Source organism: Carettochelys insculpta, chromosome 2, assembly GCF_033958435.1.
Source record: "Carettochelys insculpta isolate YL-2023 chromosome 2, ASM3395843v1, whole genome shotgun sequence".
Classification (NCBI taxonomy): Eukaryota; Metazoa; Chordata; order Testudines; family Carettochelyidae; genus Carettochelys; species Carettochelys insculpta.
The window spans coordinates 121159833-121187545 of record NC_134138.1 but is presented as its reverse complement, the minus strand read 5'-3'; the positions used below and the strand labels follow the sequence as shown (position 1 = coordinate 121187545).

The 27713-nt window shown below is 40.2% G+C and overlaps 1 protein-coding gene across 1 annotated transcript; it reads right to left on the bottom strand.

The window, feature by feature from the left end:
• Positions 1-642: 642 nt before the first annotated feature.
• Positions 643-25435, bottom strand: MYLIP (myosin regulatory light chain interacting protein). Its single transcript, XM_074985902.1, has 7 exons — positions 25240-25435; positions 23638-23828; positions 5921-6106; positions 4442-4639; positions 3778-3942; positions 2613-3033; positions 643-2120 (listed from the first exon to the last, which is right to left on the bottom strand). Exons 1-7 carry the CDS (start codon positions 25339-25341, stop codon positions 2031-2033), a joined length of 1353 nt encoding a protein of 450 aa, XP_074842003.1. The 5' UTR covers positions 25342-25435; the 3' UTR covers positions 643-2030.
• Positions 25436-27713: the final 2278 nt, after the last annotated feature.

Here is a 27713-nt window from a genome sequence, read left to right as displayed (position 1 = left end):
TGGAATCTTGGATTATGAACTTAAACTGTAATTCATGTAGAAGCCAAATGTGGAAAGATTTTAGCTTCCAGTAGTGCTAAGGAAGTCTTCAAAACTTATGAATGATACAGCTGAAGATTAGTGGCTCAACTTAAAACATTTCTGAATGCCTACACAATAGTAGAAAAAGGATTTCTGTTAAATGCTTCAGTTCGACTGATAAAACTCAAGTTTTAAGTTCTTAACCTTGTCAGTGGCTAGTTTAGGCGAAAGAGTACCTTATTTTTCATTTTCTTGTCACAGAAACCTTGTATTTTCTTTGAATGTTTTTATACGAAAACTAAGTACTCTCCAACAAATGAAGTGTTTTAGGACGTACCACCTGAGAGCAAAAGGTAGTCACAACCTGTAAAAAGCTACCTCCTCCATTTAACTGAAGAGAAAAAAAAAAGGAGCATCTGATCCCAAAAGATTTTGAGCATCATTAGCCTGCATGGTAGTTACAAATGCTTGGTATCTTAGATCAGTCCAAAAATGCGCAGGTTTAGAAGGGGTGGGGAGAGGGGAGGCAATGTATTGAATTTAAAAGGAATTGGTTAAAGTATGTAAGATATAAGGATTTCTCCGAACAAAGCTAATAAGCAGACTTCCAAAAACCATCAATAATGTTCAAAGACATTTGATTTAAAATCCTTTATTAAGTTGAATATAAAAAGACAGAAGTTGTCTACGATATAGAACAGAGTTTTTGCTTCATGTGGAAACAAAATTTCTTTACAAAGTGAAAAAATAAATACCTCTTGGAGTAAGGTTTATATGCTAATATGTGCGATAAAAAAGTAGAGTTTTAATATTTTGACAAAATGTCTGTGCAAAGAAACAAATGCATAAACACACATTACTGCTACATTAAGGCAATATGAAAAGTATATGCAGAAAAATCTCAGTAAAGTGACAGTGTAGTTTTCTAGCTTTAATTTAGCTAGTATTGCACCTAAATATGGTCTTCCAGTTACCTTTAAATCATGGAGAATATACTAGTTGACCAAAGTCCAAAATGCCCAAATGAGGGTGGAAGATGAAAGGTTTAAGCGAGAAAGATAACCAAGACACTCAAAAGTTAAAATTATAAAGCACTTAATTACACAAGTTTACACTATTTTAGGCCAAAATGGATTTTAGATAGTTCAAGCAAAATCAGCCTTCACATATAAGGCAGATTTACAGAATGACAGTTGAATTTGTAGCAACTTGGACACATCTCTAGGGTTGGGTAACTTACATTCCTTTCAAGTGGAAATGATTTTCCCTTTTGATTTGCAGGCAAAGCCTCAGAACATTTCCTCACTGTAGCATTATTACTAAGCTGGAGAGACATTCCCGACTAACTCCTCAGCGCCCAGAATTAAAATTTGCTGCAAAACACTTCCAAATTTATCACTACTGCCGTTTTAGTTAAGTTTTGATTAGACTGCTGATTTCAATGCAACTGCTTGCTTAAAGCCTTGCAACCTCAGGTTTTTAAAAATACTGATTTTTAAAATAGTTTCCCCTCACTTCAGAGCAATTTACTAAACACAAACTATGAACTTCACATTAAAACTGATGTACAAATTTGTAAAAAACTAATTTTGCTATTAAAAATAATGGAGTGGTCACGCTATAGGAACAAAATAAAAAACCTTACAACGAATGTAAAATATGTAAAACTACACATGGAATTATCCCTGCTGGGTATATCAAACTGACTTTATACCACCCTCCCCAGAATTACCTAACTTTTGGCAATATAGCCACTTTGCAACCTCATGCATCAAGAAGATCTCCGTCCTCCTTTAGATGACATGACTTTAGAGTTCTGTTATCACACGATGTCCAAAACCATCTTCTTTAGCCTTCAGAATACTGGCCTCAATCCATGGATCTAACTGGGTGTCTGTTCCTCATTGCAGGCAAGAGCTGAAGTTGTTGCCTTCTTCAGAATCAATGGCTGTAGCTCATCTTAGTGCGGTTTGTACAAGTATATGATGCTTTAGAAGCGTACATGTAGATTATATCATGGTCAGATTGAGCAGACTTGTGTGGGTTGGCAAATACACATGCTGGACATGCTCTACCAGCGACCTGCAAACTGGGCATGACTGGAAAGAAGATAGAAAGTATTAGGGAACACATCTTCACCACAATTTTCTGGACCAATGAGCACAAATTTAACACCTCAATCAACAAACATTATTGGTGAGACCGAAGTCTGCTATCTGCATGTTTCCAATATGACAAGAAATTTTTATGCTTCTAACTCCTAACTTCTCTGCAAAACACTCAATGATTTCTACAAAAGAAAAGAGTATATACTATGCCAGACCTGAAGACCTCTGTGCAAGCTCAAAAACTTGTCTTTCACTAAGAACAGCTGGTCAAATAAAACACTACCTCATCTACTTTCTCTTTCTTCATACTATAGCCATATCGTTTTATCTAGTGAATTAAGAAACTAAGAAAATTAAATTTAAATACAAAACAAACTTTGCTGAGTATATTTGTAATGATGAATTAATTGTATTAGTAAACAATGAAGTGAAATCAACTGTTTAACACATTAGTTGGAATGCCCCAAGTGAAAATACAATTACCTGCAACTGGGCAGCACAGGTCTCACAGCATACTGTGTGGCCACAAGGACAAAAGGTTGAATTTATTTCTTCTTCACAACACACCATACATAGCATAGACTCCTTCAGCTTCCGCAGCTTCTCTTGAAGAGCTTTTGTTTGCTGGCAGCTGAGACCCTCACACCTGTCACAGTTCATATTACTTTCTGAAGACTTAAGGGGAGAATTTGGTGGCGTTTGGTCACTTCTTGAAACAAGATCCACAATGCCGGCATTGTAAAGAGCCCTCCTTGCATGATCATAAACCTCCTTTGATGTTCGTTTAATGTCAAAGACATACTTTTTGCCAAGATTAATGTTTTCATTCAGGAACAAAGATGCTAGGTGGCCCTTTAAATCTCGACTGTATTGCATCATGACAGCGCTTGTAACAGTGTCACACCTGTAAGACAAACCCATTGAGACAAGTGAAAACTTGATTGATTAATACTGACAACTTGATGGCTGGGTCTACACTTGCCCCCAACTTCAAAGAGGGTGTGTTAATCAGGGTGAGGGAAGATTACTAATGAAGTGCTGTGGTGAATACGTAGCACTTCATTAGGCTAATTCTCCTCTGCGGCAACTTCGAAGTGCCTGCACTACTTCAAAGTTTGAAGCTTCGAAGTTGCTGCAGGGGAGGATTAGCCTAATGAAGTGTTGCGTATTCACCGCACCACTTCGTTAGTAATCTCCCATCGCCCTGATTAGAACGCCCCCTTCGAAGTTCGGGCAAGTGTAGACAAGCCCCATGTGTCTTATTTATTCCCCGAGCTCAGACACCCACCAACAATGGAAGGCAATAATATATGACACATTTAGCCTACATAATTTTGTTTCAACAGTTCAATTTCCAAGGATTTTCCTGAAGTATATGTTCCCATCCCACAAAACCTCAGCAGTTAGAATCTATTCTGCTCTTGCATTTAACAGAAGCAGAGTAGAACTGTGTGTGAATTTTGTTTCGTACCACTCTTGCTGTTCCCGGTACTGTGTGCACAAAGATATAATGGAATTCTACATAGGAATATCTAGAAAGCAAGAGTTTGAGGAAATGCCATATAGTTACAGTCTTATGCCAAGTTTAAATCCTTGACTCAGCTGCTGTTGAAAAGGTACAAAGATTTAGTCCACTAGCAATACAAACCTGTAAAATGCATGTGTCTCTGTTATTGCTCTGTACAACCCACTTGCTGCTCTGGTGCTGATCATCTTAAACAAGAGAACTATGCTATTGCCAGACTCCTTGGTGACAGTCAGATACACATTCTTCCCAGACTGGGTTGCCATTTGAACGACTGGATAGGCAATCCTAAATGTGAATATAAAATGTTGAGTAATGAGTGTGTGTTAGGATTATTCTCCTTCTAAAAATTAAGACACTTTCTATGGCCACTCACACATTACACTATGAGAAACATCCTATAAGACTACCCAGAAGAAATTAACACATCCACATTTGTAAACCAAAAGGTCTTCTTCATTTGCTGTACTGCTAGATTGAAAATGCTGCACCAAACAAGCACAGAACAGTCATATCCCTCATGCTGAGCCAATGAAGCACATAATTTATTTGTATAGCTCCAAAGAGTGTTTGTAAAATCAATTGTCTCCTGATGAAACAGCTATCAGAAGAGGCTAAATCCCCAGTCTGTATACTCTCACAACTCTTGCATAATTCAAAACAACACAAAGAGACATCAAAAATGTAACACATTTCTTTTAGAAAAACAGAGTTTTGATTATATAGAGATCCAAAGTGTAGCTCAGAGAAAGTCAAAATATAAAGTTCTTTCTCCCCAGGAACTTACCTGTTAATGGGGCTGAAGTTATCTTTACAGATGGAGATGCCCTCAGGCCCAACACCAATAAGTAGTTTCTGCCCTTCACTGTCTCTCACTGAGTGCCACTCCACTCCATAGTTCTCCAGTGTGGACACAATCTGCAGAACCTGGTACTCTGCTGAAGCCTGACTCAGACCTTCTAGCTCCTTGTGCTTTGCAGTAATACTGTGGATAAAGAAAGACAGGTTGTACTGAACCATTCACCCATATGCTATTTTCTACAGAAACATCTTATCTGAACAAGATTCTAAAAGATCAAGTTAGGTGGTACTTACATAAAAGCACAAAATTACTTCGTTTAATTATAGCTGGGTACATGCTTCTGATCATTAAAGTTTCAGAAGCACAAAACTAAGGATCAATACCTTGTATCTACTTAGCAAACAAATATAAAGTAAAAGCTGCATACTCCTTTTGAAAACCTCCTCCTTTGTATAGGAAAACCTTCAGGCCACAAAGTTGCTAGCAGTAAAAAACTCGCATGCAAGTACTGACTGAACCGCTCTAATCAAGAATGCTCTCATCCAGCAACATCGGACTTTAGTTAGCTAGATGGCCACTTAAAATGGGTGTGGCCAAGTTTCCCAGGGTGCATAAAGTTTGTTTACAGCCACCAGTCCTGAATCTCAATGTTCTGTGCTGGTATTTACCCCTAAATGTCCTGTAAAAGCCCAGTAAGCAGTGGAAGTGTTGGTAGTGAGCTAGACAATATCGATCTCCCATGGTCCAGCAAATTCTCTCATTTGGGACCAGTCAGATCCTGAAGATGCTAGGCAATAGAGGTCCAATCTATACAGTTATAATTTTGCTCTTGGATATTCGGATTTTAGACTACAATAATAAAGGTGTGTGTGCGCACAGGGAGTACACTTGGTCTTGTTTGCAACACAACACAATCTGAGGATATTAAAATTACAAGGAGTCATTATCTAAATTCCTATCACATGTGCCTTTGGAGTGGACAAATATAGTCTATGAAATTCTTAGGATTATATGGAAGTAAACTATCAGCCAACATTATGCAAGTTATATTTTTATTCAGGGTGTTGATTCCACTTGCATGTCAAAAAGCAATAGTTTTGTCTCTCCCGTGAGCAGTGTCCTTACACAGTGTGGAACTGGGCAAGGTAACTGGAATTCAGACAATTTAGGCTGCCTCTACATCCTAATCAAAGAAAACTCAAACAATTACCTCCTTCTAGTGCCACAAAAGCAAATGTACAATATGATCTACAAACGTAATGGATATGTAGAACCACTTTCTTAAAGATACTGTGGTTAAGAGCATAGTTTCCTTTTAAAGAATAGCTGACCTCAACACTAGCTTTAATTGTCTTTGGAACTCCAACAAAATTTTAGCACTAAATAGCCATACATTATCATTTACTAATTTAAATTCTTAAGTTTTGTCACTGATTGCTAAGAATAGTTATAGCAATTACATACCTCTCTAAGATGGCAGTAGTGAGCTCCTTTGAAGACAGCTCCTCATAGCTATACTTGGCAGTATTCTGGTTATAATCCCCAAACTTCATGTGAGCCAACAATGCACTAAGTTCAATGGCATGCTCTGAAGAACACTGAAGATTACCAGCCAAAAGATCTTCCATTACATGCAAGAAAAACATATGCCTGGAAGAGAATTAATTTTCAAAAAGTTATGACTAGCATAGAAATAATAGTTGTAGAGACTTCAGAATGGTCACTGAGCATATTAAATATCAAAAGGCACTGCAAAAGAGCTAGAAAACTGCCATGATTTTATTATTAACTCCAGCACTGATTAAGAATTCCACAAATGCAAAAGCGATATCCATAACTGTACCTTTTCAAAAGTCAGACTAAATGAAAAAATGAGTTTCTTTCAATAGCATCATTTAAATATTGAACTGTCCAGCAAGTTCAAAAAGAGTAAATATACTCCTTTAGTATCTTAAGACTGCGAAAAAAAAATTCTCAAAATCAACAAAGATCTGAAATGGTACTCTCAAACTGCATGTAAACAATTACTATGTACTTACGTTGTTGCACTATCATTTCTAAATGAACATGCATTAACTTAATCTCTACCATTCATACTTAAGTGAAGCAAATATTGTAAAATACCAAGCAAAAAACAGTTCTGTGAAATAACAGTTGAGAAATCTGTTGGAGATTTCTCTGTTTAATCAAAATAAACAGGTCTTTTAATAGCACATATTGAAACTACATAGTCCTGCACCTTCAGGGACCTGGATGGTGCCAAACCAAAGAATTTCCCAAACTAGCACCAATACCAACGCTTCATAGCTTACTGAGCTCTTAGAAGACATTTAGGAGTAAATCAGAGCTAAATAACAGCACAGGATTGCTAAATAACAGAAAGCCAGGATTGATGGTTGTAAACAAACTTTATGGGACCACAGGAAACTCGGCCACACCCGTAAGTGCATATTTGGCTAACTGAAGTCATGCTAGACCATGGATGTTGATGGATTAGAGAGGTTCAACCTCTACTCCTACATAGGTGATATGATTTTTCTCAGCCTGAAAAAATCCAGGAAAAACTAACTGAAAAATCTATAAAAGTGCTGTGAAAATATATATATTATGCTTACAAAGGAAGCCTATTTATTTAGCCACTTATTGATGTTCTTGGCTTAATCTCTCACCTTCATATTTAGATCTGTCATGTTGGCTAGAACAGTTGACAAATTGATTTAAATTAAATGAATTTAAAATTATGACAACCTATTTTAAACCCCAACTATAAGCTATTAAAATAATTTAAATTACATAAAAATAATCTTCAAGTAGTCTTAAAATATGTCAAACCACTGAATGGTGGCAGTTGTTTACTAAGCACCAGGAATTAGTTTGAAATGCTAGAACAGCTTTAGACAGAAGTAACCTCTTCTGGAGATGCAGAAAATATTTTCTTCATAATAGCTTCCTCAACTAGTTCAGTTCAGTTTATTCAAAGTTAAGAAATCAGAGGTGTGAAGATGAGATGTACCAGTTCAAAAACCTGGAAAGTCCTGGTTACCATAAACAAACATTTCAATCAGTTAACTACAGATAATACCTTCCTCTGTTTAATAAACTGGTTTTAAATGCAAAAACAAGTTGACAATTTTTTCTTATGTCTCCAGCACACAGCAAATAGTTTTATAGAATAAAATACATTTTTAAAAAATATTGGTTTGTGCATTCAATGTAATTTATATTTTCATCCACATTCTTGAAAAAGTATTAGATAAAAATTAATGTAGTAAATATGAAAATGCTTCAGTCAATTTTCTAATGTAATAAAACTGTAAAAATTAAGAGCCTGAATAAATGAATGTTAATCTATGTAGCAGCATAAATATGTGAATACACTTCTGTCTTGCAAAAGTACCACAAAGCTTAGCTTAAAGGCTATATTTAGTTTTAAATCAACACATTTTAACAGTTACTAACCAATGACAATCAAACTTACTTCAGAAAACTAACTACAGAGTACAAATGCAAAACAAGAAATCAGATTCCAGTGCAGTTACAAGTGACACTTAAGATTACAGCTCAAAAATATATGCATGTCAGTATGCTTTGTGCAGCTGACAGCACTTTGATGACACAGCAGAAACAGCAAGATAATACCCACCCTGCCTGAGAAGATCCTACACACTTCAACATGTGAGCTAGACAACTAAAAGATACCTCCAACAGATAACATAAGCAGCAACTACAAGTCAGACAACTAGGATAACCTCCACTTTTTCTTGCTAAACTATTAGCCTAAAAAGTGGAAATAAAGGGAAGAAAGAATTCCTGTGAGAGCTTGGAGAAGTAATTTAACCTTTCTGTCCTTCTATTCATCGAAGTGGGAACAAACAGTACTTACTAGCTTAGAGATTCTCAGATATTGCAGTAAAGGGGGCCAGATAAGTACCTCAGATGCCCACTATAGAACATCCACCTTCATTTTTAGTCCAGGACACTTGAATGGATCATCACCAGAGACTGGAAGTTAAACACAGACACAGCCTACAAAACACTCAATACTTATACCAATTATTTTGACATGCTTTCTCTTTATACACCTCATTCCCACACACACTCGCCAAAATCATTTTAATCAATAGCTACATTCCAACTGCCTGATATGCATGCAACAACCAGAACCACAGAATCTAAAGCAATCACCTGACACTACCTATGGCAGATCATCATATTAAAAAGTTGGTGTGATATTTAACACGTAGAGCAAGTTTTTTCCTGGACATGTTCATAGTAAACTAGAATGTCCCCTTTTGGGAATCTGACTAAATAACTAGACTCCTAGTTCTCCAAAGTTCACCTGCAAGGCTGAATGGACTGCCTGTGGCATTCTTGAGCCTTATGACTGAGATTACCTACCAGAAGGTATATATCCAAATGTCTGCAAACAAATTTTGAGGTTTTAGAAAAAAAAATTTATTGGCTCTTCAAAAGCTGAATAGTTGCTTTTTCAATATCCCAACTGAAATGCCTTCAAAAAGACCCTGGCTCTCTTCAAAAGCCCAGTGGCTCTCTAAGGTAATGGTTTTCAACCAATGTGCCATGGCAACTACCCAGGCGTGCCACAAAATGTTATCAGTTTTCCCCCGCTGTGGCTCTCTGCAGAGCCACCATGGGAGTCAGGGCAGGGGAATTACCCTATGCCAGATAGGGTTCAAGAAACAAGTCAATTTTCCTTGCCTTCTCCTTCTCATGGTGGCTTTTTGCAGAGCCACCATGAAAGGAAATGCCTACCCTGAAGAACATAAGAATAGCCATACTGGGTCAGACCAAAGGTCCATCCAGCCCAGTATCCCGTCAGCCGACAATGGCCAATGCCAGGTGCCCCAGAGAAGCAGAACAGAAGACAATGAAGGACCCCGTTTGTGGCAGGAGGCAGCTGAAATGCTGCTTCCCAGCCTGAATAAGCTGTCAGGGAGCCTCCCCCACTCCCTAGTGTGGCAAAGGTGAGGGAAGATGTGAGCCTGTTGGAGCAATGATGTGGTTTAAACCCTGCATCCTAGCTCCAACAGGTTGGCAGGGAGGGGAGCTTGCTTTCGGTGGTTACTCATTTACTCAACATCCCTAGCACATTGTTGAGCAGAATTTGAAAATGCGTCTACGCTGTCAAAGACAGTGTATTCTGTGGTGGATTTGAAACATTAATACATTTGATCCTTGTTTAGCTTGTACGCAAGACTACGTTGCAAACCTCTCTAGTAAAACTATAATGATAGTAAATGTAAGCTAGTGTGATGTATATGAGCAATTGATTCAGCTGAAAAAAGTGGCTGTGCTGTGAAATTGTTTGTCTCATTGAAGTGTGCCATGTTACTGAAAAGGTTGGGAACCATTGCGCTAAGGTAAAAGGTGCTCAATTTTTCAAAATAATATATTTATTTTCAGGACACTATTCAACGGGGAAGAATTCGGTACATTCAAAATCTTGACTGGAAAGTCAAACAAAAATGAAGTGGCAGTCCATGTAGCATTCCTATAATAATTCACTTCAAAACCTGAAGCCTTCTTTAAGGGGATTTCTATTGTTTTTTAAACAAACAGCACATATTGTCAAGTTTTCAGTTCAACCAGTTTACCAAAATAATTGAACAAGCACTGACAAAGTTTTATAGCTACATTGTATTTAATCATTTTAGTTATTCAAAAGTACATTTTTAATACTTAGCAATATGCTGGAAAAACACTATTTTAGTGCAATTAGAATTAATACAAAAAGTTAGTACAAGTTCTAAGATTCCTGCTTTTCTCATACTATATGACTGATCCACGCAAATAGCTCTTTAATTTGTTTTTCCAAACTACAGTTTCACTGCAACCTTTAAATCACTATAGAAAACACAGCAAGTCTTTGTAATGCAAAATTTCACTCTTAAATGAAGTTCTGCCATGGTTTGTGTAAATTTTAGTATCTCCTCGATTTTGGCAAGCCTCTGACCTCACCAAAAATCAGAAGTTCTGAAATCACTTGTATGCAGAAAAACTGTTTTCCAGTGCAGTAACTGAAAGCCAGCCATACCTTCAAAGGCCTGCATGCTCAGATTCACACAAGACTGTAATACTAATATGAACAAAATTGAAGTTAAGAGTTTAATTTTTTTTTTAATGATTCTTCAGTGCAGGACAAATCCTCCTCTTCAGTTTAAGTGTAGCATTCCTGCATGACAACCATTCAACATTTCTTGCCTCCAGTGTAATGCACCCCAAGACTGTGCAGCATTAGAACATTAAAGCTTGTCTTCTGTTTTGAGTATTGATATTTTTGTTTAAGAATCAAAAGGGGCCTCCAGGATATTTCTGGATATAAGGAAGACTATCACAAAATACAGAATTACTAAGTATCTAAAGGTTTGTCCGTATCATATAACTCTTGGAAATAAGTATGAAATAAAGGTGAAGTTAAAGGGAATACTTTAAAGGGCACTGACCCCAAAAATGGATGCACTCATTCAGAAATAAAATGGCCTTACTTTGCTATAGCTTGATGCTTGGAAACAAGGTCACTTTACTTCTGAGTGCAACCATCCATATATGCATTTAACGCACAAATGTATGTACATACAAATTCACACCTTTAGGCTGGGTCTACACTATGAGATAAAATCAAATTTAAAGGAGTTAGCTTGATATTAAAACTTCACTGTCTTCACTGTAAATGCCATTAGCTCGAATTAGTGAGCCCTAATACTGAGAACAAAATGTCGATATTAATGGATGGGTACAGCATCAATTTCAAATAAAGGCTAGTGCAGAAGCACCATGTTTCTGATTTGAATCTATTAGCCTCCAGAAGCGTCCCCTATGTATCCCACAAAGCTATGCAGTGACCCTTCATGTATGGCCACTTCCTTCTCCACTGCTCTCCATCCAGATGTGCGGGACGAAGGTCACATGACATCTGTGAATTTTTGATTGAATTAGAGTTAGAATTTGAATTTGAATTCTGAAGCACTCAGCCCTGCAAATATAAAGGTCCAGATGTGTGGTTCATTGAACCAGGTGAGGATGGACAGGCCTGACAGCACAGCTGCCTGCTACTATGCCAACATCCACAGAGGATGCATGGCACAGGGAATCCAGGTGGGTTTGGAGGAGGGCTGAAGCACAGCTGCCCACCGCTAAGCCAACATCTGCAGAGGATGCATGGCACACGGAACCTGGGAAGGTTTGGGGGAGGTCTGAATTCTGTTACTGGGTGCTCTGAATTCTGGGACAGTATGTCACATTCTGGGATGCTAACATGAAACACCCACAAGCAAGCAGAGTTAAGGCACTATGGGATAGGTACCCACAATGCACTGCTCACGCTGTCAAACTTGCATAGGGCAATGGGAACCTGGAAACTCAGAGAAAAATGATGGGTCAAATTTCAAGAAGGTCTGTGGACACAAATTCGAATTCATAAGAACAAGGTTAAAAATCAAATTTATTAAAAACTGAATTTATCTCATAGTGTAGATGCAGCCTTAGTTAATATTCCAACTTCCATGTAGAAAAGCCATTAAGTCTTAAAGCAATGACATTTTTATATCTATTTGCAGCCCACAACAGAATTCCCGAGGCTTTTTTTTTTTTTTTGACTAAACAATAAAGCATTTCAGGGAGCTGGAACAACAGTACCAAGTGGCTTCTTGTCAAGCACCTACCAGAGAGGACAGATTTAAAGTCAAGGTGTTTTATATTGTGATTTAAATAATCAAAACAAAATATGGATTGAAATCAAGTTACCAAAAAAGCTAAGAGTGACTTTGCTTAGAATGCACTTAATTTTGTGGCAAGCCCCATTTTACTTCCTGCCTCTTCTGTTTTTTTGAGAAAACAAGAATAAAATGAGGTTCCCATGCAAAGCTGATTTATGCTTACTTAAAATAGGGAATAGACTTATGGCATCACCATTATGGTCTGTGGCCATGATATCGCAAAATAAGGGGTATGTATTATGTAATGTATGATAAGAAAATGTCACTTGGTGGCAATTCTATTTCTCTCACTACAGCTTTCTGTACTATATACCTGAGTGATATATTCTAACAAGATGTAAGGATTAACTAAGCTAAATTTTTTTCCAGCAACACCCAACACAGCAAACAGCTTAGGAATTTTCTTTTCATATCACATTTACACAAAAAGGCACAGAGAGTCTTGATGAATGCATTGCAAAGTGAATTATTTAAATTATTAACCAGTTGACGCACTTAGCCATACCAACATCTTCACTCCCATCATTTTCCCAATAAAGAGTACTCTTTATGATGTTTCATTTTTGTAGCTAGACCCTGCATCTCCTTCTTGCAGTGATTACACTTGATACATTTTTCCTTTTACCCAGGCAATGAACTTCTTCAAAATATTCCCAGATAGAGTCTCTCTTATGCCCAGAAGCCACGACAGTTTCTGTAGCAAAAATGTGGAGGAATACAGGAACCTAGATTTGTGCTGAACAACGTCTTCACTTTTACTTTCCAGTCCACTCCACGGTTCCTTTCTATGCTGCCTCCATTTTTTCCTATATATTGTCTCCGTCTTTAAGACGTCTTAGCAAACTCCTCTACTGTGCTTAGCCAAGGTCCACCAACACAAAAAACAGAAAAAAACAATCTTATCCAGCCTTTATTAACAAATATCCAACAACTTATGTGGTTTGATTATGGGCTTCATCCTAGTGCTCTGACTGGCTGTGATCACCAGATAAGCATAAAGTCTCTTCTTCACCATAATTCGTCCAGCATTTATTCTCTCTATATTTTTATCCTAACTGTTGTGAGGTATTGTTGAAACAGTATCTTAAAGAAAGTTTCTTTTCCTGAAGTTGTTGATAGTCTTTTCCAAATCAAACCCTGTTCCGCTAGGGTAATTTGTCAGTCCACAACTCTTTTCCAGTGTGTAATGTATGGGCATTTCATTTTGTTAAGAAAGCTTCTGCAAAGATTGATGAAAATTGTTTTGTTTCTTAGTTGACCACAAGCCATCACTGCTATTATAGTTAGTGCTCTGTTTAAAACAGGTTTCTAAAAAACTGAGAAATATTATGCCTGACTAAAACAAGCTTTATTAACATTATTTCAGCAACATGAAATGGAAAGAAAGTAGATTATAGAATTTCTTTATGTGACTAGGTTGAAAATCACATATTTGTACACAGCTCTGGACAACACTGTCAAATTCTGACATATTACACTGACAAGCTGAAACTAGCATTTAAAATGTTTTGCCTGCTTTGAAAACTGTTTTTGTTCAAAATATGGCATTACCATATTCCATTGAGGAGTTTTTTGTATATTTCTGAAATAGATGTATAATAACCCAGGAAGGAAAATGCAAAATAAGCATTCTGGTTTTCAGACCTGTTCCAGAAACAGCTTCACTACAACATTTTGCCTAGTTGCAAAACTGCTACTACTGAAACTCAGGTTAGTTGAATGTATCTGATTATTTGTCTGAGTTGAATAACTATTTGTAATCTTTCACCTACTTTATGGAGACAACACTAGCATAGCCATACTGGGAATATACAGTCTTCCCCCACCTTAGGAGGGTAATTCGTTCCTAAAAAACTCCTCTTAGGGTGAATTCTTGTAAGTCAAAAATGTAATTACCATTAATTTCAATGGGAAAAAATTTTATGCGTTCCTGAGCCCCAAAATTTACACCCACTTACACTTACTTGGCAGAGGGCACAGCTGCACAAAGCAGGTGGTGGCGGCCCCCTAGCTGCCCGGGGAGCCGTGGCAGGGGCGTGGCCAGGACGGCCTGTGCACCCAGCAGCCACATCTCCCAGGAGCGCCTGGAAGCAGCCACCGGCTGCTGCAGCACTGAGGCGGACACCAGACCAGCGCCAGGTAAAGGCTGGGCTGGGGGCTCCAGGAAACTGCCACCAGGCGGCAAGTGGTGCCTGAGGCACAGCTGTGCAGGGCAGGTGGAGGTGGCCCCCTAGCCGCCCGAGGAGCAAGCGGCAGGGGCGGGGCCAGGATGGGCAGACCTTCTCCAGCTGCAGGGTGTCTGCGTCCCACTGAGGCACTCGTAAACTCGAGTAAATGCCTCGTAAGGTGAAGTAGTGGTCCTTAATCACTACTTGATCGTAAACTTGAATTCTTGTAGCCCAAATGGGCATATCTTGGGGGTATGACTGTAATAGGAGAACACCAGATACAGAGTCTCTCTCTTGGTATCAGGTATCTTCTGTTGTATCATCTTGCCGGGATATATTGTCCTTATATTTTCAGCTGTTCAAGTAGTGATTTTTCAACAGTGTAACTCCATTTTGAGAGAATGGAGTTAGATATTTATCCAATCTGTTCTTAAATATCTCCAATGATAGAGATACTACAACCACTCTAGGCAATTTATTCCAGTACTTAACCACCCTGAAAGGAAATTTTGCATAATGTCCAACCTAAGCCTCTCTTGCCGCAATGTAAGACTCTTGCTTTTTGTCCTATCATCAGAGGCTAAGGAGAATAATTTTTCTGCCTCCTCCTTGTAACTTCCTTTTAGGTACTTGAAAGCTGTTATGTCCTTCTCTCTCATCTTTCTCTTTTCCAAACTAAACAAACCCAATTATTTTAATATCTCATAGGTCATATTTTCTAAACTTTTAATCATTTTAGCTGCTCTTCTTTGGACTCTCCAATTTCTCCACATCTTTCCCAAAATGTGATACCTAGATCTGGACACCGGAAGGCCTAATTAGCACAGAGCAGAGTGGAAGAATCACTTCTTGTGTCTTGCTCACAGAACTCCTGTTAATGCATCCACAATCACATTTGCTTTCTTTGCAACAGTGTCACACTATTGACTCATACTTAGCTTGTGGTCCACTATGACCTTTAGATCTCTTTCTGCAGAACTCCATCCTAGGGAGTCACTTCCCATTTTGAATATGTGAAAATGATTGTTCCTCTTTAGTGGAGTACACCACATTTGTCCTTATTGAACTTCACCCTATTTTCCTCAGACCATTTTTCCAATTTGTCCCAATCATTTTGAATTTGGACCATATCCTCCAAAGCACTTGCAACTCCTCCCAGCTTGGTATCATCTGCAAAGTTGATAAGCATAACCTCTATGCCATTGTTTAAATCATGATGGAGATATTGATGAGAACTGACCCCTGTGAAACCCCACGTTATCTCCTTCAAGCGTGACTGTGACCCATTAATAATTACTCTGTGTATGGCTGTCCAAGCAGTTATGTACCCACTTTTCTCTTGACAGGAAAGTAGAATTTCAAGTCCCACTTAAAATCTCGAATATGTGCAATTATATTTTCTGTGGGGAGTCGGTGGGGGAGTGAGTGAATGTTAAATATTTCTCCTGTCTAAATTTTATTATGGTTCCTAAGTACAGTAAACACTTACATCCAGCAACCCTGGGACCAGGAGGTTGCCGGATATTCAAATATTCTGGATAATAGAGAGGTATATCTAGCAATGCATAACACTAAAGAAAAACAAGGTTAGATATTAAGAAACAAACAAATACATGCAGAGTACTTTATTTACCAACAATAGTACTATTGTACACTGTAAACTTATAGACTGTGTCTACCATTAAAAATTTCTTTTGAAAGATTTTTCCCAAGGAGGGGGCTCTTTATAAAGATCCCATGGAACACCTACATACAAGAAGTTTTTTTCAAAAGTAAATTGAAAGATTGCAGCACTCCTTTTGAAAGTGCTCTTTCACTCCTGTTTCAGGAAGAACACCTTCTTTTGAAAGCTTCTTTCAACAGAAAGCACGTGTAGACGTTCCACAGGGCTCTTCTTTCGAAAGAGGAGTCCTCATGACACTGGATTTTTCAATCCCTGGCCCATTCTTTTGAAAGAATGGCTGTGTGGATCTATCGAAAGAGCTGATTGATCTTTTGATCTGCTTTTTTGTGTGGAACGCACCCTTTTGAAAGGAGTATTTTTGGAAGGTATCTTCCAGAAGAACTTCTTTCAAAGGATCTCTGTAGCATAGACATAGGCATACTGTACTCGCTACATTTATTTATATTTAATTTCACTGTATTGTACTTATGGAAAATGTAACAAATTTTTTTATGGTTAAGATGCTGGTTATTTGAGAGTTCTGGACTACCGATGTGAAAAATTTTATTGTAGCTGTTTCTGTTTGCAACAGTTGTCACTCCAGGAACTCTGCATAAATCACATATGAAGGGAGGAACAGTAGGCATAGCATCTAGATTTGTGTTAATGATTAGGATTGGTAGTTTTCATTACCCTTGAAGTTTTACTTTTTCATACTGTAGGCCATTTATACAAAAATCCTTCTGTTGACCACCTTTTCAGCATCACTAGTATTGCTTTGCTACAGTGGAAAAAAAGAGTACTATCAAAAAGAAAAATAAACCTACAATCTATGTATTTGAATCTGAAAAAAATTTACCGGCAGTATAGTGCTGATAAAATGTCAATAAAATATATGAAAATTATTATGGCAGTGTAATGGAGACAAAATTAAAATAAACTAATTTTAATGCAGTAAGTTCTAGGGTGGATAAAATTCAATGATTTATTTAAAATTATAGTATGGATTTTATTTTAATCAGATTTTTTATTTATTTAAAATCAATAAAATACTAAGTTTCTCTTTTAAAAATAAGTTACATTTAAATCTAACCACAAACATGCTACACATATACTTCGTCTTACAAAAATGAATTAATGGCTCCAGTCTGTCCAGCCTAATTACTAGGCTTTAAAATTGTAGGCTTTCAATTTCTTTGTCTCAGCAAACTAAAAAGTAACATGCAATTCATTTTGGGATTAAGGGAATTTTGAAGCCGGGGGGTTAATTCTGAAGTATTCATATCTACATGGCCAGTTTGCGTTTTGAAAGCAGCAAAGTACGACTGGCTGTCATTATGCTAATGAGATACTGACTATTCATATCAGTGCCTCATTAACCAGTTCCAATCTGTGTCATTTAAATGCCCCATCCGAAAGGGAAGGGTATGTGTAGACACAGCTTTTATAAAAAAGCTAACTGTTGCAATGCCACCTGTTTCCTGATACTTACCAGGCAAGGATTCCTAGGCTTACTTAAACTTCCTAAACAAAGAGCTTAAAACAAAAATTAAGCTTGTCATATGTTACTCAGAATAATCTTTATTTTAAAATTAATTTTAATCCTATACTTCTTAACATAATGCACTTTTTAACATCTGGCCTCAAATTTTGAGATCCTCTTACCATACTTTCACTTTCAAAGGTACCGCTTTTTGTTTCTTTTTACTTCAATTTGTCCTTTACAGTTTGGCAAACATTTTTATTGTTATAAAGCTCACAAGTTTCTAGACTTCGTTGCTACTTGTACTTGTTTCACAAAAAAACCTCATAATCACAAAAGCAGAACTTTCTGCCTCGAGACAAGCGTTCTAAGCCAATCAGGAACTGAATGTCTTCAAGATCCTGGGCTACGTTCCAATGCAGCAATCATTTGTTAGACATGCCTAGTAGCTACTAGTCAGGGGTTACTCGCAGTCAATGACCTAAAGTTACATTTCTATTACTTCACCATAGGGAGCCATACATCCTCCTCTGGAGCCTCTCAGCGCTAAAACAAGCACAAAAGAGCCACTCCCAGTCACTTTTGAGGTTTTAAAGTTTAACAAACCCATTTGAAAGCAGAAAGCTAAAACTGCTTCTGAAGTCTGCCAGTCCTCTGGGATCACAAATTCAAATCTATTTGCTTCCCTGCTCTAAAATCCCGTTTGCCTTCTGTTATCGAAAACTTTTCTATCACCTTCTTTCATACAGCAAAACACCACACCTCTTAAAGCCTGATTCCTTTGAGTTCAATGGAGAAAAATCCTGTTAAAATGATCATTCGACAGCATAGGTTACTCTAGTGCTATTTTTTCTAAAAAACGGAAGGGCCATGCCATTCCCTGTTTCCATGGCTGGGGCTCCCGCTCCAGCCTGGTGGACAGGGGCTCTGGCTCCCGGTCCCATGCTGCTGTGGGGTCAGCAGGGGCTCCAGCAGCCATGCAGCTGGGAGCTGACTGGGCTGTGGAGCCATACCAGTAGCAACAGCCATGGAAACCCTGGCCAGGGGCGGGGGAGCCCCGCAGCCTCACAGCTGGGAGCCAGCTGGGGCACCAAGCCCCACCAGCAGCCCCAGCTGTGAGAAGACTGGTGGGGAGGTACAGGCACAAAAAAATCCTTAGGTTATTCTAACGAACAAACTGCTTTAACCAAGCCTGGGCTATCTGTTAGTGTCTACTTACAAATTCAACAACAACAAAACATGTGAATGTGAGAAACTGAAATGTCTTTTAAACAATGCTAAAACAAATTACTAATGTTTCAGATAATTTATTTTCTCTTCATGAAAGGAATTTATTTCCTTCCCTGAGAATAGGATAGAGGCCTCAGACTGGAAATGTACACTACATACATCCTTAAAATCGGCCTGCTCTTTTCTACAGATTTGATAAGGCTTATTTGGGAATTTGAGCTGCTACAGAACATTGTTTAAATAGACCTATACCTGTATTTAACTATGTTACCTTTTATTTCACTGGAAACCAATCTAAACTAGAAAAATTTGCAGACATCGTTCGCCACAATGAAGGACTTAGATGGAAAAAAATCTGCAGCCACCAATAAACTGAAATCCACGCTAAAAACAATAATAAAAACTACTTCTTCCTCACTCTTAAAAAGGAAGAAAAAGTTAATAAGACCTTTCATGCAACACCTTCATTTACTTAGCAAGTAACAGAAGCTGTTTCGTGGTCGTAATGTTTAGACAAATTAACACAATTTGCTATATACTGCTGTGCGTTCCAGGACAAAGTAAAATAAAGAAGGTAGAACACATTTAAGAATCATACACATTTTCCACATAGGCAGGAAAGGCTAGTACTTAGCCCTGTACTACTCAGAAAGCAGATTTCTGGCATCTATTTTATAGAAGTTATTTGAATACTTAACTGAGGTGAGAATTATAGACAACATTGTAAACTAAATACTCAGGTCATGACTACACTACAGCTATAGTGCCATGGTGTATGCACTTCCTACATGATGAAAGGCTTTTGTTGATGCACTTCGTCCACCTCACTGAGAAGAAACAGCTAGGACAATGGAAGATTTCTTCCATCAACTTCACCACATTTACAGCAGCAATTAGGTCAGCCAAACTAAAGGACTGAGAACACCAAATTTTTCACAGCCCTGAGCAATGTATGATCAATCTAACTTTTAAGTACAGACCAGGGCTCTGAGTTGAATCATAAGTGTTAGCATACAGAGGTCTTTCAAATGAAACAGTAAAATTAGTAAATAGTAAAAACAAAAAAGCAGTCAAGTAGCACTTTAAAGACTAACAAAATAATTTATTAGGTGGTGAGCTTTCGTGGCACAGACCCACTTCTTTGTCCCACGAAAGCTCACCACCTAATAAATTATTTTGTTAGTCTTGAAAGTGCTACTTGACTGCTTTTTTTGTTTTGATAGTATATAGACTAGCATGGCTTTCTCTCTGTTACTACTAATGTGTGTTTGCAATTTAAAAAAAATGTGATATTTAGCTAATATTAGAAAAATCTAATGCTGTGGTCTGTATAGGTAATGGTGTTAATGTACCTCAAGTGACTGCAGAGGCAATATGTAAATTGGTATAAGCTAGACCTCCTGGCCCCAACTACAATGGAGAAATAGTCATGTTAATCACATTTGCCCCACCTGAGACCAATAACATTTTTATGTACAAAACTGTCATCAATAACGGACAGGCATTTGTACAACTGCTTTGAATAAGACTTTCATGTTGTCCATCCCTGTGTTATGTTCATGGGTGCACTGTCAATGAAGAAAAAAGTGTTGCAGCTGTAACAGTACAAATGATCCTCCAAACATGGCAGTGCATTTGCTCACTATTCAGCAATAACTCAGATAAGTTTCTGGCCTTTTCTCACTTAACTCCCTCTGCTTATTCCTTACAGGCCTGAAAAAAGCCATGGCATCTGCTCTGAGTGTGTGGATGTGTACCAAGTTGTAGCTCCAGACCTTCATGGTTCACATGTAGTACTTTTGGCAGGAAAAAAACATTGGAATTAACTGAATTAAACCAGATATTTGGCTACATTAATCAGTTGCAGGGTATTGTGTGGGAACTTGTGCTGTGCACATCCAAAAGAGGACTTCTTAGTCTGGCCTACACTATTGCAGCTTGCACCACTGTAACCTCACCAATTCATAGTTTAATACTCTAGTAAAATGAGAAGTGCAATACCTGACAATCCTGGAATTAGAGTTATAAAATCCTGGTTAATTGGTTAACGGGTTAAACAGTATATGTATCAATTACAGGGAAAGTTGGAGAGGCTACCACCCCACTCATGGTGCACCAGGAACCCATGCAGCTCCAGCCCAGCTGGAGCTCCTCCGTCCTACTCTGCCCTGCCCCGCCCCTGCAGGGAACCACAGACCACTGGAGTATCCCCCACCTACTTCAGCCCCTACCTGTAAACCAGAACTGGTAAGCCTCATCTGTTTACAATGAGGCTTACTGATTAACCATTAACATCCATGGATCCTGTGCAGTCACAAACTTGAAGATTAACCACTAAAACAGCTCAAAATTATGAATTTCCACTATTTGTTTTCAGCCAGTATATTTCATCACTTTGTGGCTCCCCATCTAACACTGGAACCTGTTGGCTGACCAGAATTAAGTATATAAACATTTTGTCTTGCTAGTTCAAAAGGAAAAAAATTATTGACCCATCCAGTGAAGATGCATGTGACATTTTCTTGTTCATATTAAAATCAATAAGAGTTCATTACTATTTTTGCAGGGATTTTGGAACTCAAAACATTGGTAACTACACGTTAGTCTGAAATGTAGTGTATTATCAATTTAAGCAGCAAGGAGTCCAGTGGCATCTTAAAGGCCATGGGAGATTACTAATGAAGTGCTGTGGTGAATACGCAGCACTTCATTAAGCTAATTTTCCCCCACAGCAACTTCGAAGCTTCAAACTTCAAAGTGCCAGCATGCACGTAGCTGCGAGCATTTTGAAGTGCCCACGCTACTTCCAAGGCCCTTTACTCCTCATGCATGTCAGAACTTCAAAGTTTGAAGCTTCAAAGTTGTCCCAGGGGAAAATTAGCCTTCAGCACTTCTTTAGTAATCTCCCCTGGCCCTGATTACCATGCCCCCTGGGAAGTTAGGGCAAGTGTAGACACAGCCTATGTTTTATTATGGCATGAGCTCTCACGAGTTGCAACTTACTTTGTCAGATGCAGGAAGTGAAAGGAAAAGAAAGAGTAGGTATACAAACATGAGAGTGTTACAGAGTTAATTCAATCAGGGTGGATGTGGATAAGGTGAAAATTACAAGAGATGGCACTAGGGTTTGTTGAAGGGGTTGGCTCCTGGGTTAGTGTTTCCGTTGTGGGGTGTGTGGTTGGTGATGAGAGGGTGTATTTCAAGATGGGGGACTGCCTGTAAGCAAGGACTGGCCTGCCTTCCAAGGTATGTGAGAGCAAGGGTTCATAGGGCTTGTCTACGGTAGGCAGATGATCAACCTGGTCAGGTGGAGATGTCCAAAATCAATCTGTCTGGGATGGGCAGTCGAGCCCTGTACTCCTCACTATCACAAGGAGTAAGGGAGGTCGATGGGAGAAAAACTCCCACTGACCTCCCTCAGTAAGGAGAGTTAGGTAAATTGATTTCAGATACGTGGATTCTAGCTACACAACTGCCCTAGCCAGAATTGTGTATCTCAAATCAACTTTTTCCCCTAATGTTGATAAGATGGGCTGTAGATCCTTGATGATGTATCAAAAAGCTTTTAGCTGGGGATTGTCTAGTGACGCCATCATAGGACTAAACCACATCACCTGTGCCATCAGAGGCTTGTTCACTTGCAAATCTACTATATGATATAGGTCATCATGTAACAGCAATGCTCCTCTGCCAGTTACATTAGTAGAGGCCTGCAAATCCACAGATATCCACGACTCATTCCGGCAGATACATCTGTAGATAGAAATTATATATCTAGAATCTTGCAAATTTGCAGATATCCATGTTATAGCCACAGGTATCTGCATATGTGGATGTCAGTATGGATATCTGTGGCTCATTTTTGTGGATACACATAGTTCAGGTTATCCAATCTTTTCTCAACAGAATAAATGGAAACAGATCAGACATTAAGAATGGTGACATACTAAAACCTGTGGGAGAGCATTTTAACCTTTCACGGCACACAGTTACAGGCTTAAAAATTGTTATCATCAAGCAAAAGAACTGCTGAGCTGTAATTACATGCAAATTTTACACCATCAAAATGGCTCTGAATAGGAACTGGGAATGGCTCTCTTGTTATAATTAATTTTCCACTTCAGGTTTTCTCACCTTCTTACCCACATGCACCTTAATTGAATTAGCTCTGATCCTACACTCCCACTCCGATCTCCCTATCCATTTCTTGTTCTTTCTATTCACACATCTGATGAAGTGAGTTGCAATTAACAAAAGCTAATGCCATATAAAAATTGTTACTCTTTAGGTGCCATTGGACTCCTTGTTTTTGATGAAACAGACTAACACAGCTACCTCTGAAATCTATCAATTTAGTTATTGCATTGGTTAGTAAGTCTTCTGCAAGAGAAACAAAACAGCTGTTCCTTTTGTAGCTCCAGAGGATCTACAGCTGCTTGAAAAGTGTTGTAATATGATTCTAGACTAAGAGGAGTTTAGCAAGTTTAAGCACTGTGGTAGAAATCACTTCCTGCACAAGCAGTTTAGAGTGACCTGCAGTAACATGCTCAAAGAGAGGTTACTATCGGACACAACTCAGTATAAATATCACATGCTATCTCTTGTATTTTTCTTTCACTTGTGCATTAAATATGTATGAAATTAACTGTGCTGTTCTTAGGTCTCATATTATGAAGAAGTTACAGTAGCACCATTCCTCTTCCACCTCCAAAAAAGATAGAGGACTGTTTAAACTCATATTAGATTTTCACAGCAAGTTACATACACAGCTCAAATGCAAGTAAGATGAATATAAGTAGTACTAAATGACTGGTACAGAGCATGTACAGCTACTTTTCAGTGTTAAATTACAGACCATGGAAATGTAAAATGAAATTGACTCAGTACTGGATTAATCTTACCTCGTCTGCTCTTGCAAGATAAGATGTGGTTCTACAAAAAACTTGACACGCAGTTTCAACCGGTAAGGAGCTAATCCATCCATCTGCTGGGAGATCCTATTTCTTAAATTCAGCCATAAACTCTCTCCTTTGCTGCCTGTGAACTGCAGCCCAAAGTAATCAACTTCTATAATACCCAGCCTTCTGCAAACCTGTAACAAAAATGGAAGTATTGTACAAGTGAATCTACAGCATAGCTAATATCAAAACCATCACCCCAACACAGAATTTTAAAAAATTGCTCACATATACCCGCTACAAAACATCAACACTCAAACAACAAATTCATTTTACTGAATCACTTTTCAGCAAGATATCATCAAAACTAAACAAAGCATTAAAGAAGCTGTCCAGATAGCAACCTACAGATATGTATATGAAACAACAATAAGAAACAGGAGGCATACCTGCTGACCCAAACATCACTGGAGTTTTCATTCCTTTCCTCCCCTACCCTCATAAACTGAGCATCTAAGCAAGAGCAACCTGATTCTTTATACTGCTGAATTTGGAAAATAAAGGACTAAGAGATGTAAGAAAAGATGCATGAAATCATCAAAGGTGAGGGGGAGTAAATATCATTTATCCCTGTCTCCTACCCACCCTCCCAAGGTTACCCAACAAAATTAATAAACAGGTTTAAAAACAAACAAAAGAAAGTGTGTTTTCACCCAAGACAGTCTAAAAATCATTGCCAGAGGATGATGTGAAGACCAACAGGGTGCAACAAAGAATTAGATAAAATTCACCTACACTTGCGCTAGTAATGAGGCTATTCGCCAGGAAGGTCAGGGACACTATCCAGCACTCAGTCTAGGTGTCCCTAGCTGCCTCTGACTGATGCTGTAACTGAAAGGCAGGGAAGGGACAGTGAAGGGAGCGCTCGATAACTGCCTTTTTCTGTGGCACCTGAGGCTGGTCACTGCCTGAAGAAGTGGGTCTGTCTCACAAAAGCTCACCTAATAAACCATGTTGCTAGTCTTTAAAGTGCTACTTGACTGCTTTTTGTTTTGATAGTGTATAGACTAGCACGGCTCCCTCTTTGATACTGAGGGGATAGGTGACCCATAGGTCTGACCCCGGACAACCCTTCCTGTGAGCATCAGCCCCTCCCAAGGAAGCTAAGGGCGCTTCGGAAAAGCAGGCCACTTGTCCAGGTGCCGAAGGCAGGTCTACTTTGGCCCACACAGACCCAGCAGAGCGGGAGCCCAGGTGAGCGGGAGGGAAGCAGGAGGAGCCCCCACCCAGCACATGTCTAACACTGAGGTGTGTGCGATGCCCCGCGGGACTCGCCCGGGAAAGGCGGACCGCCGCACGGGCATGGGAGAGGCTGAGGCCCGGTCCCTTCCCCGGGGAGGGCAGCGCAGACAGCGCTTCCCGTGGGACCGCCTTGCGGAGGGCGACGGGCGCGCGATGGAACGTTAAGGGGCGCGCGCGCGCGCGGCAGCCACCCCCCCCCCGCACCAGCCCCTTCGCGATGGGCCGTTGGCTGCCGGGTGCCGCGTCCGTTGGGGAGGCGCGCGATCGGGGAGGGGGGTGAAACGGGGAGGTGCGGCGCCGCACCTGGTTGAGGCAGTCCTCGCCGTTGGCTTTGGCCTCCACCTCCACCTCCATCACCACCGCGTCCGGCCTGGTCACATAGCACAGCATGGCGGGGGCAGGCATCCACAGAGCCGCGCGCGCCGCGACCCGCCCCGTCCTATGCACTGCGTCCACCGGTCACTAGTCCCCTCTAGCCGCCGCGTCTGCCCAGGCTCCCGCCGCGCCTCTGTAGGGCCCGATGCGGTCCGGCCGGCGGCCGCTTGTACCCCCCCTATATACTTTCTGTTTCCCCGCCTCCGCACCCGGCCGGCAAAAGCCGGCCAATCGCAAGGCCTCGCTTCCGCAACAGACAGCCGCTCTCGCCAATCAGAGTGAAGTTCCATTGCGACAGAGGTGGCAGGGGACACGAGGTTTGTTACTGCTGCTCTCTGGCTCCGCATACTGGGCCAAGGGGAGAAGCACAGAGGGTGCTGCGCCCTGCGCGGGGAAGGGCTGCATCGGCCCACCAAAGACAAGCCCTGAAGTTCTCTGAGTCTTACAGAGCCAGGCTGTCTGTCCCGCATCTCTTCTAGCAGGGAGCCGGCCAGCTGGGCCTTGGGCTGCACTTAATCAGCATAGCTCCTTGTATTGGACATTTTCTCATCCCCCACCACATAGCCAGCCACCAAGCTCCCAGCTGGCTCAGTACCTGCAAGCAGCTGTTGCCAGAGCAAATGGTGCTCAGGGTGCTGGCCTGTCTATGCCGGCAGAAATCCATGTGTGAAAATCCTACTGGGCTGTGCCGACCACTGTGTTGGCATAGGGTCCATAGCACAGACATTGCTTAAAAGTTTGTCTTCCCCCTGGAGTTGCTCTGTAGTTCAGGAATAACAGCCTGTGTGAACCCTTCTGGAGTAAGAGCAAATTTCCCCAAATTAGCCTAATCCACTATAGAGTACAGTTTAGCATCTCTGCTGGTGTGTCTGGGGATGTGGCTGGCCACAGCCATGCTTTGCGAACTGACCATGCTGGATGGGGTGGCATACCTGCTGAGTGAAATTTTGGGCTATATAATACATCATGTTTGCTGTGGCCCGATCCCACTCATATCACTTTATTCACACAGATGTTCAGCCTTTGGGGGATCCTTAGAGAACAGGGCCTTGGTACAATTGCTCCCTGTTCCCTCCCATGTGGTTGAGGAAATTGAGGCAAAAACCAAGAGTAAGGACTGTCTCTGAATTATTCCTTTCAGAGGACAATATAGAAACATGAAGATATACATATCTCATAGAGCTGGAAGGGACCTCAAGAGGTCGTCAAGTCTAGTCCCCTGCACTCACAGCAGGACCTATCACCATCCCTAATCTAAAGTACCCCTGACTCTTGCAAGGCCCCCTTCAAGGATTTAATTCACACCCCCATGTGCAGAAAGCCAATGCTCTAACCACTGAGCATCCCTCCCCTCGTACACTTATAAAAATGTATCTTGGTATTTTATTTGTGGGCTAAGCTGACATTAGATTCTATGAATGGAAAATAATTTGGAATGCCAATATTGACATGATTGTGTCCTCTACTCCTACCTTTGTCCCTGATTATCCAATTTGTTGCAGGGTGCACAACGCACAGGAGGTGGAGCAAGTTCACCAGCCTCTGTGCACTGTGTCCCTTCATTTGGGCAGAAGGGAAGATGAGCTTGTGATACCTGCAAGTGATATGACCTATTGTAATAGCCAGTTGAGCAGGTCAGAGGAAAAACACCTCCACTGGGTAATTATGTAGACGTATGCATTTGATAAAGACACAGAACATGTGTGAAGTAAAATAGCCTCTAGCTGCTTTACCTTATGTAGGAAGTAGTATAAACCAGCATGCAGGAAGGCTGCAGGGAGGGCAGCTCTGTGCTCCCGGAAGAGGTGGGGCCTTTTGCAGAAGCAGTGAGCTGGGGGTAGCCTGCCCTTAATGCCACCTGGAGCACGCGCACCACATCCCCCGGGCCAGCAGTGCCTGAAGTGCACCACACTGAGCTATGGCAGTGATTTAAAGGGTCCAGTGCTCCAGCTGCTGTCGCAGTAGTGGTAGTGGCGGCCGGGAGTCCTGGTCCCTTTTGAATTGCCAGGCAGCTGCTCCCTTTGTCCACCCTTGTCTGCAGGCCTGCTAATGTGAAAGTAAGGAAAACATCAACAAATCAGGGAAGGCCCAGAAAGAGGTAGAAATCCAGGTGAATAGTGGGCAGCACAGAGTGAATAGAAATAGGCAGTCTGACAAGAGAAAAAGCTGAGAGGGGAATAATGGGCTTCTGGAAAAAAATTCTTGAGGTTAAAAGGTAAAAGTAGGGAACTAACTTGTGGAATGTCATCACATGGGTGGACATTAATGTTCTTGATGCAGTTTACTCTACATGGCTCACATGCTTCCGTCTATCTGGGTATTTATCCTTTGTCCGTCAATCTGACTATTATTATTTGTATTACAGTAACTGCTGCATGTCATCCTACAACAGGTCCCCATTG

Coding starts and splice junctions, on each gene's coding strand:
- MYLIP (XM_074985902.1), bottom strand. CDS start 25,341: ATGCCTGCCCCCGCCATGCTGTGCTATGTGACCAGGCCGGACGCGGTG. Junction 6,107..23,637: donor ATCTTGCAAGAGCAGACGAG/GTAAGATTAATC, acceptor ATTCTCTTCCAG/GCATATGTTTTTCTTGCATG. Junction 3,943..4,441: donor AACTTCAGCCCCATTAACAG/GTAAGTTCCTGG, acceptor ATTCACATTTAG/GATTGCCTATCCAGTCGTTC.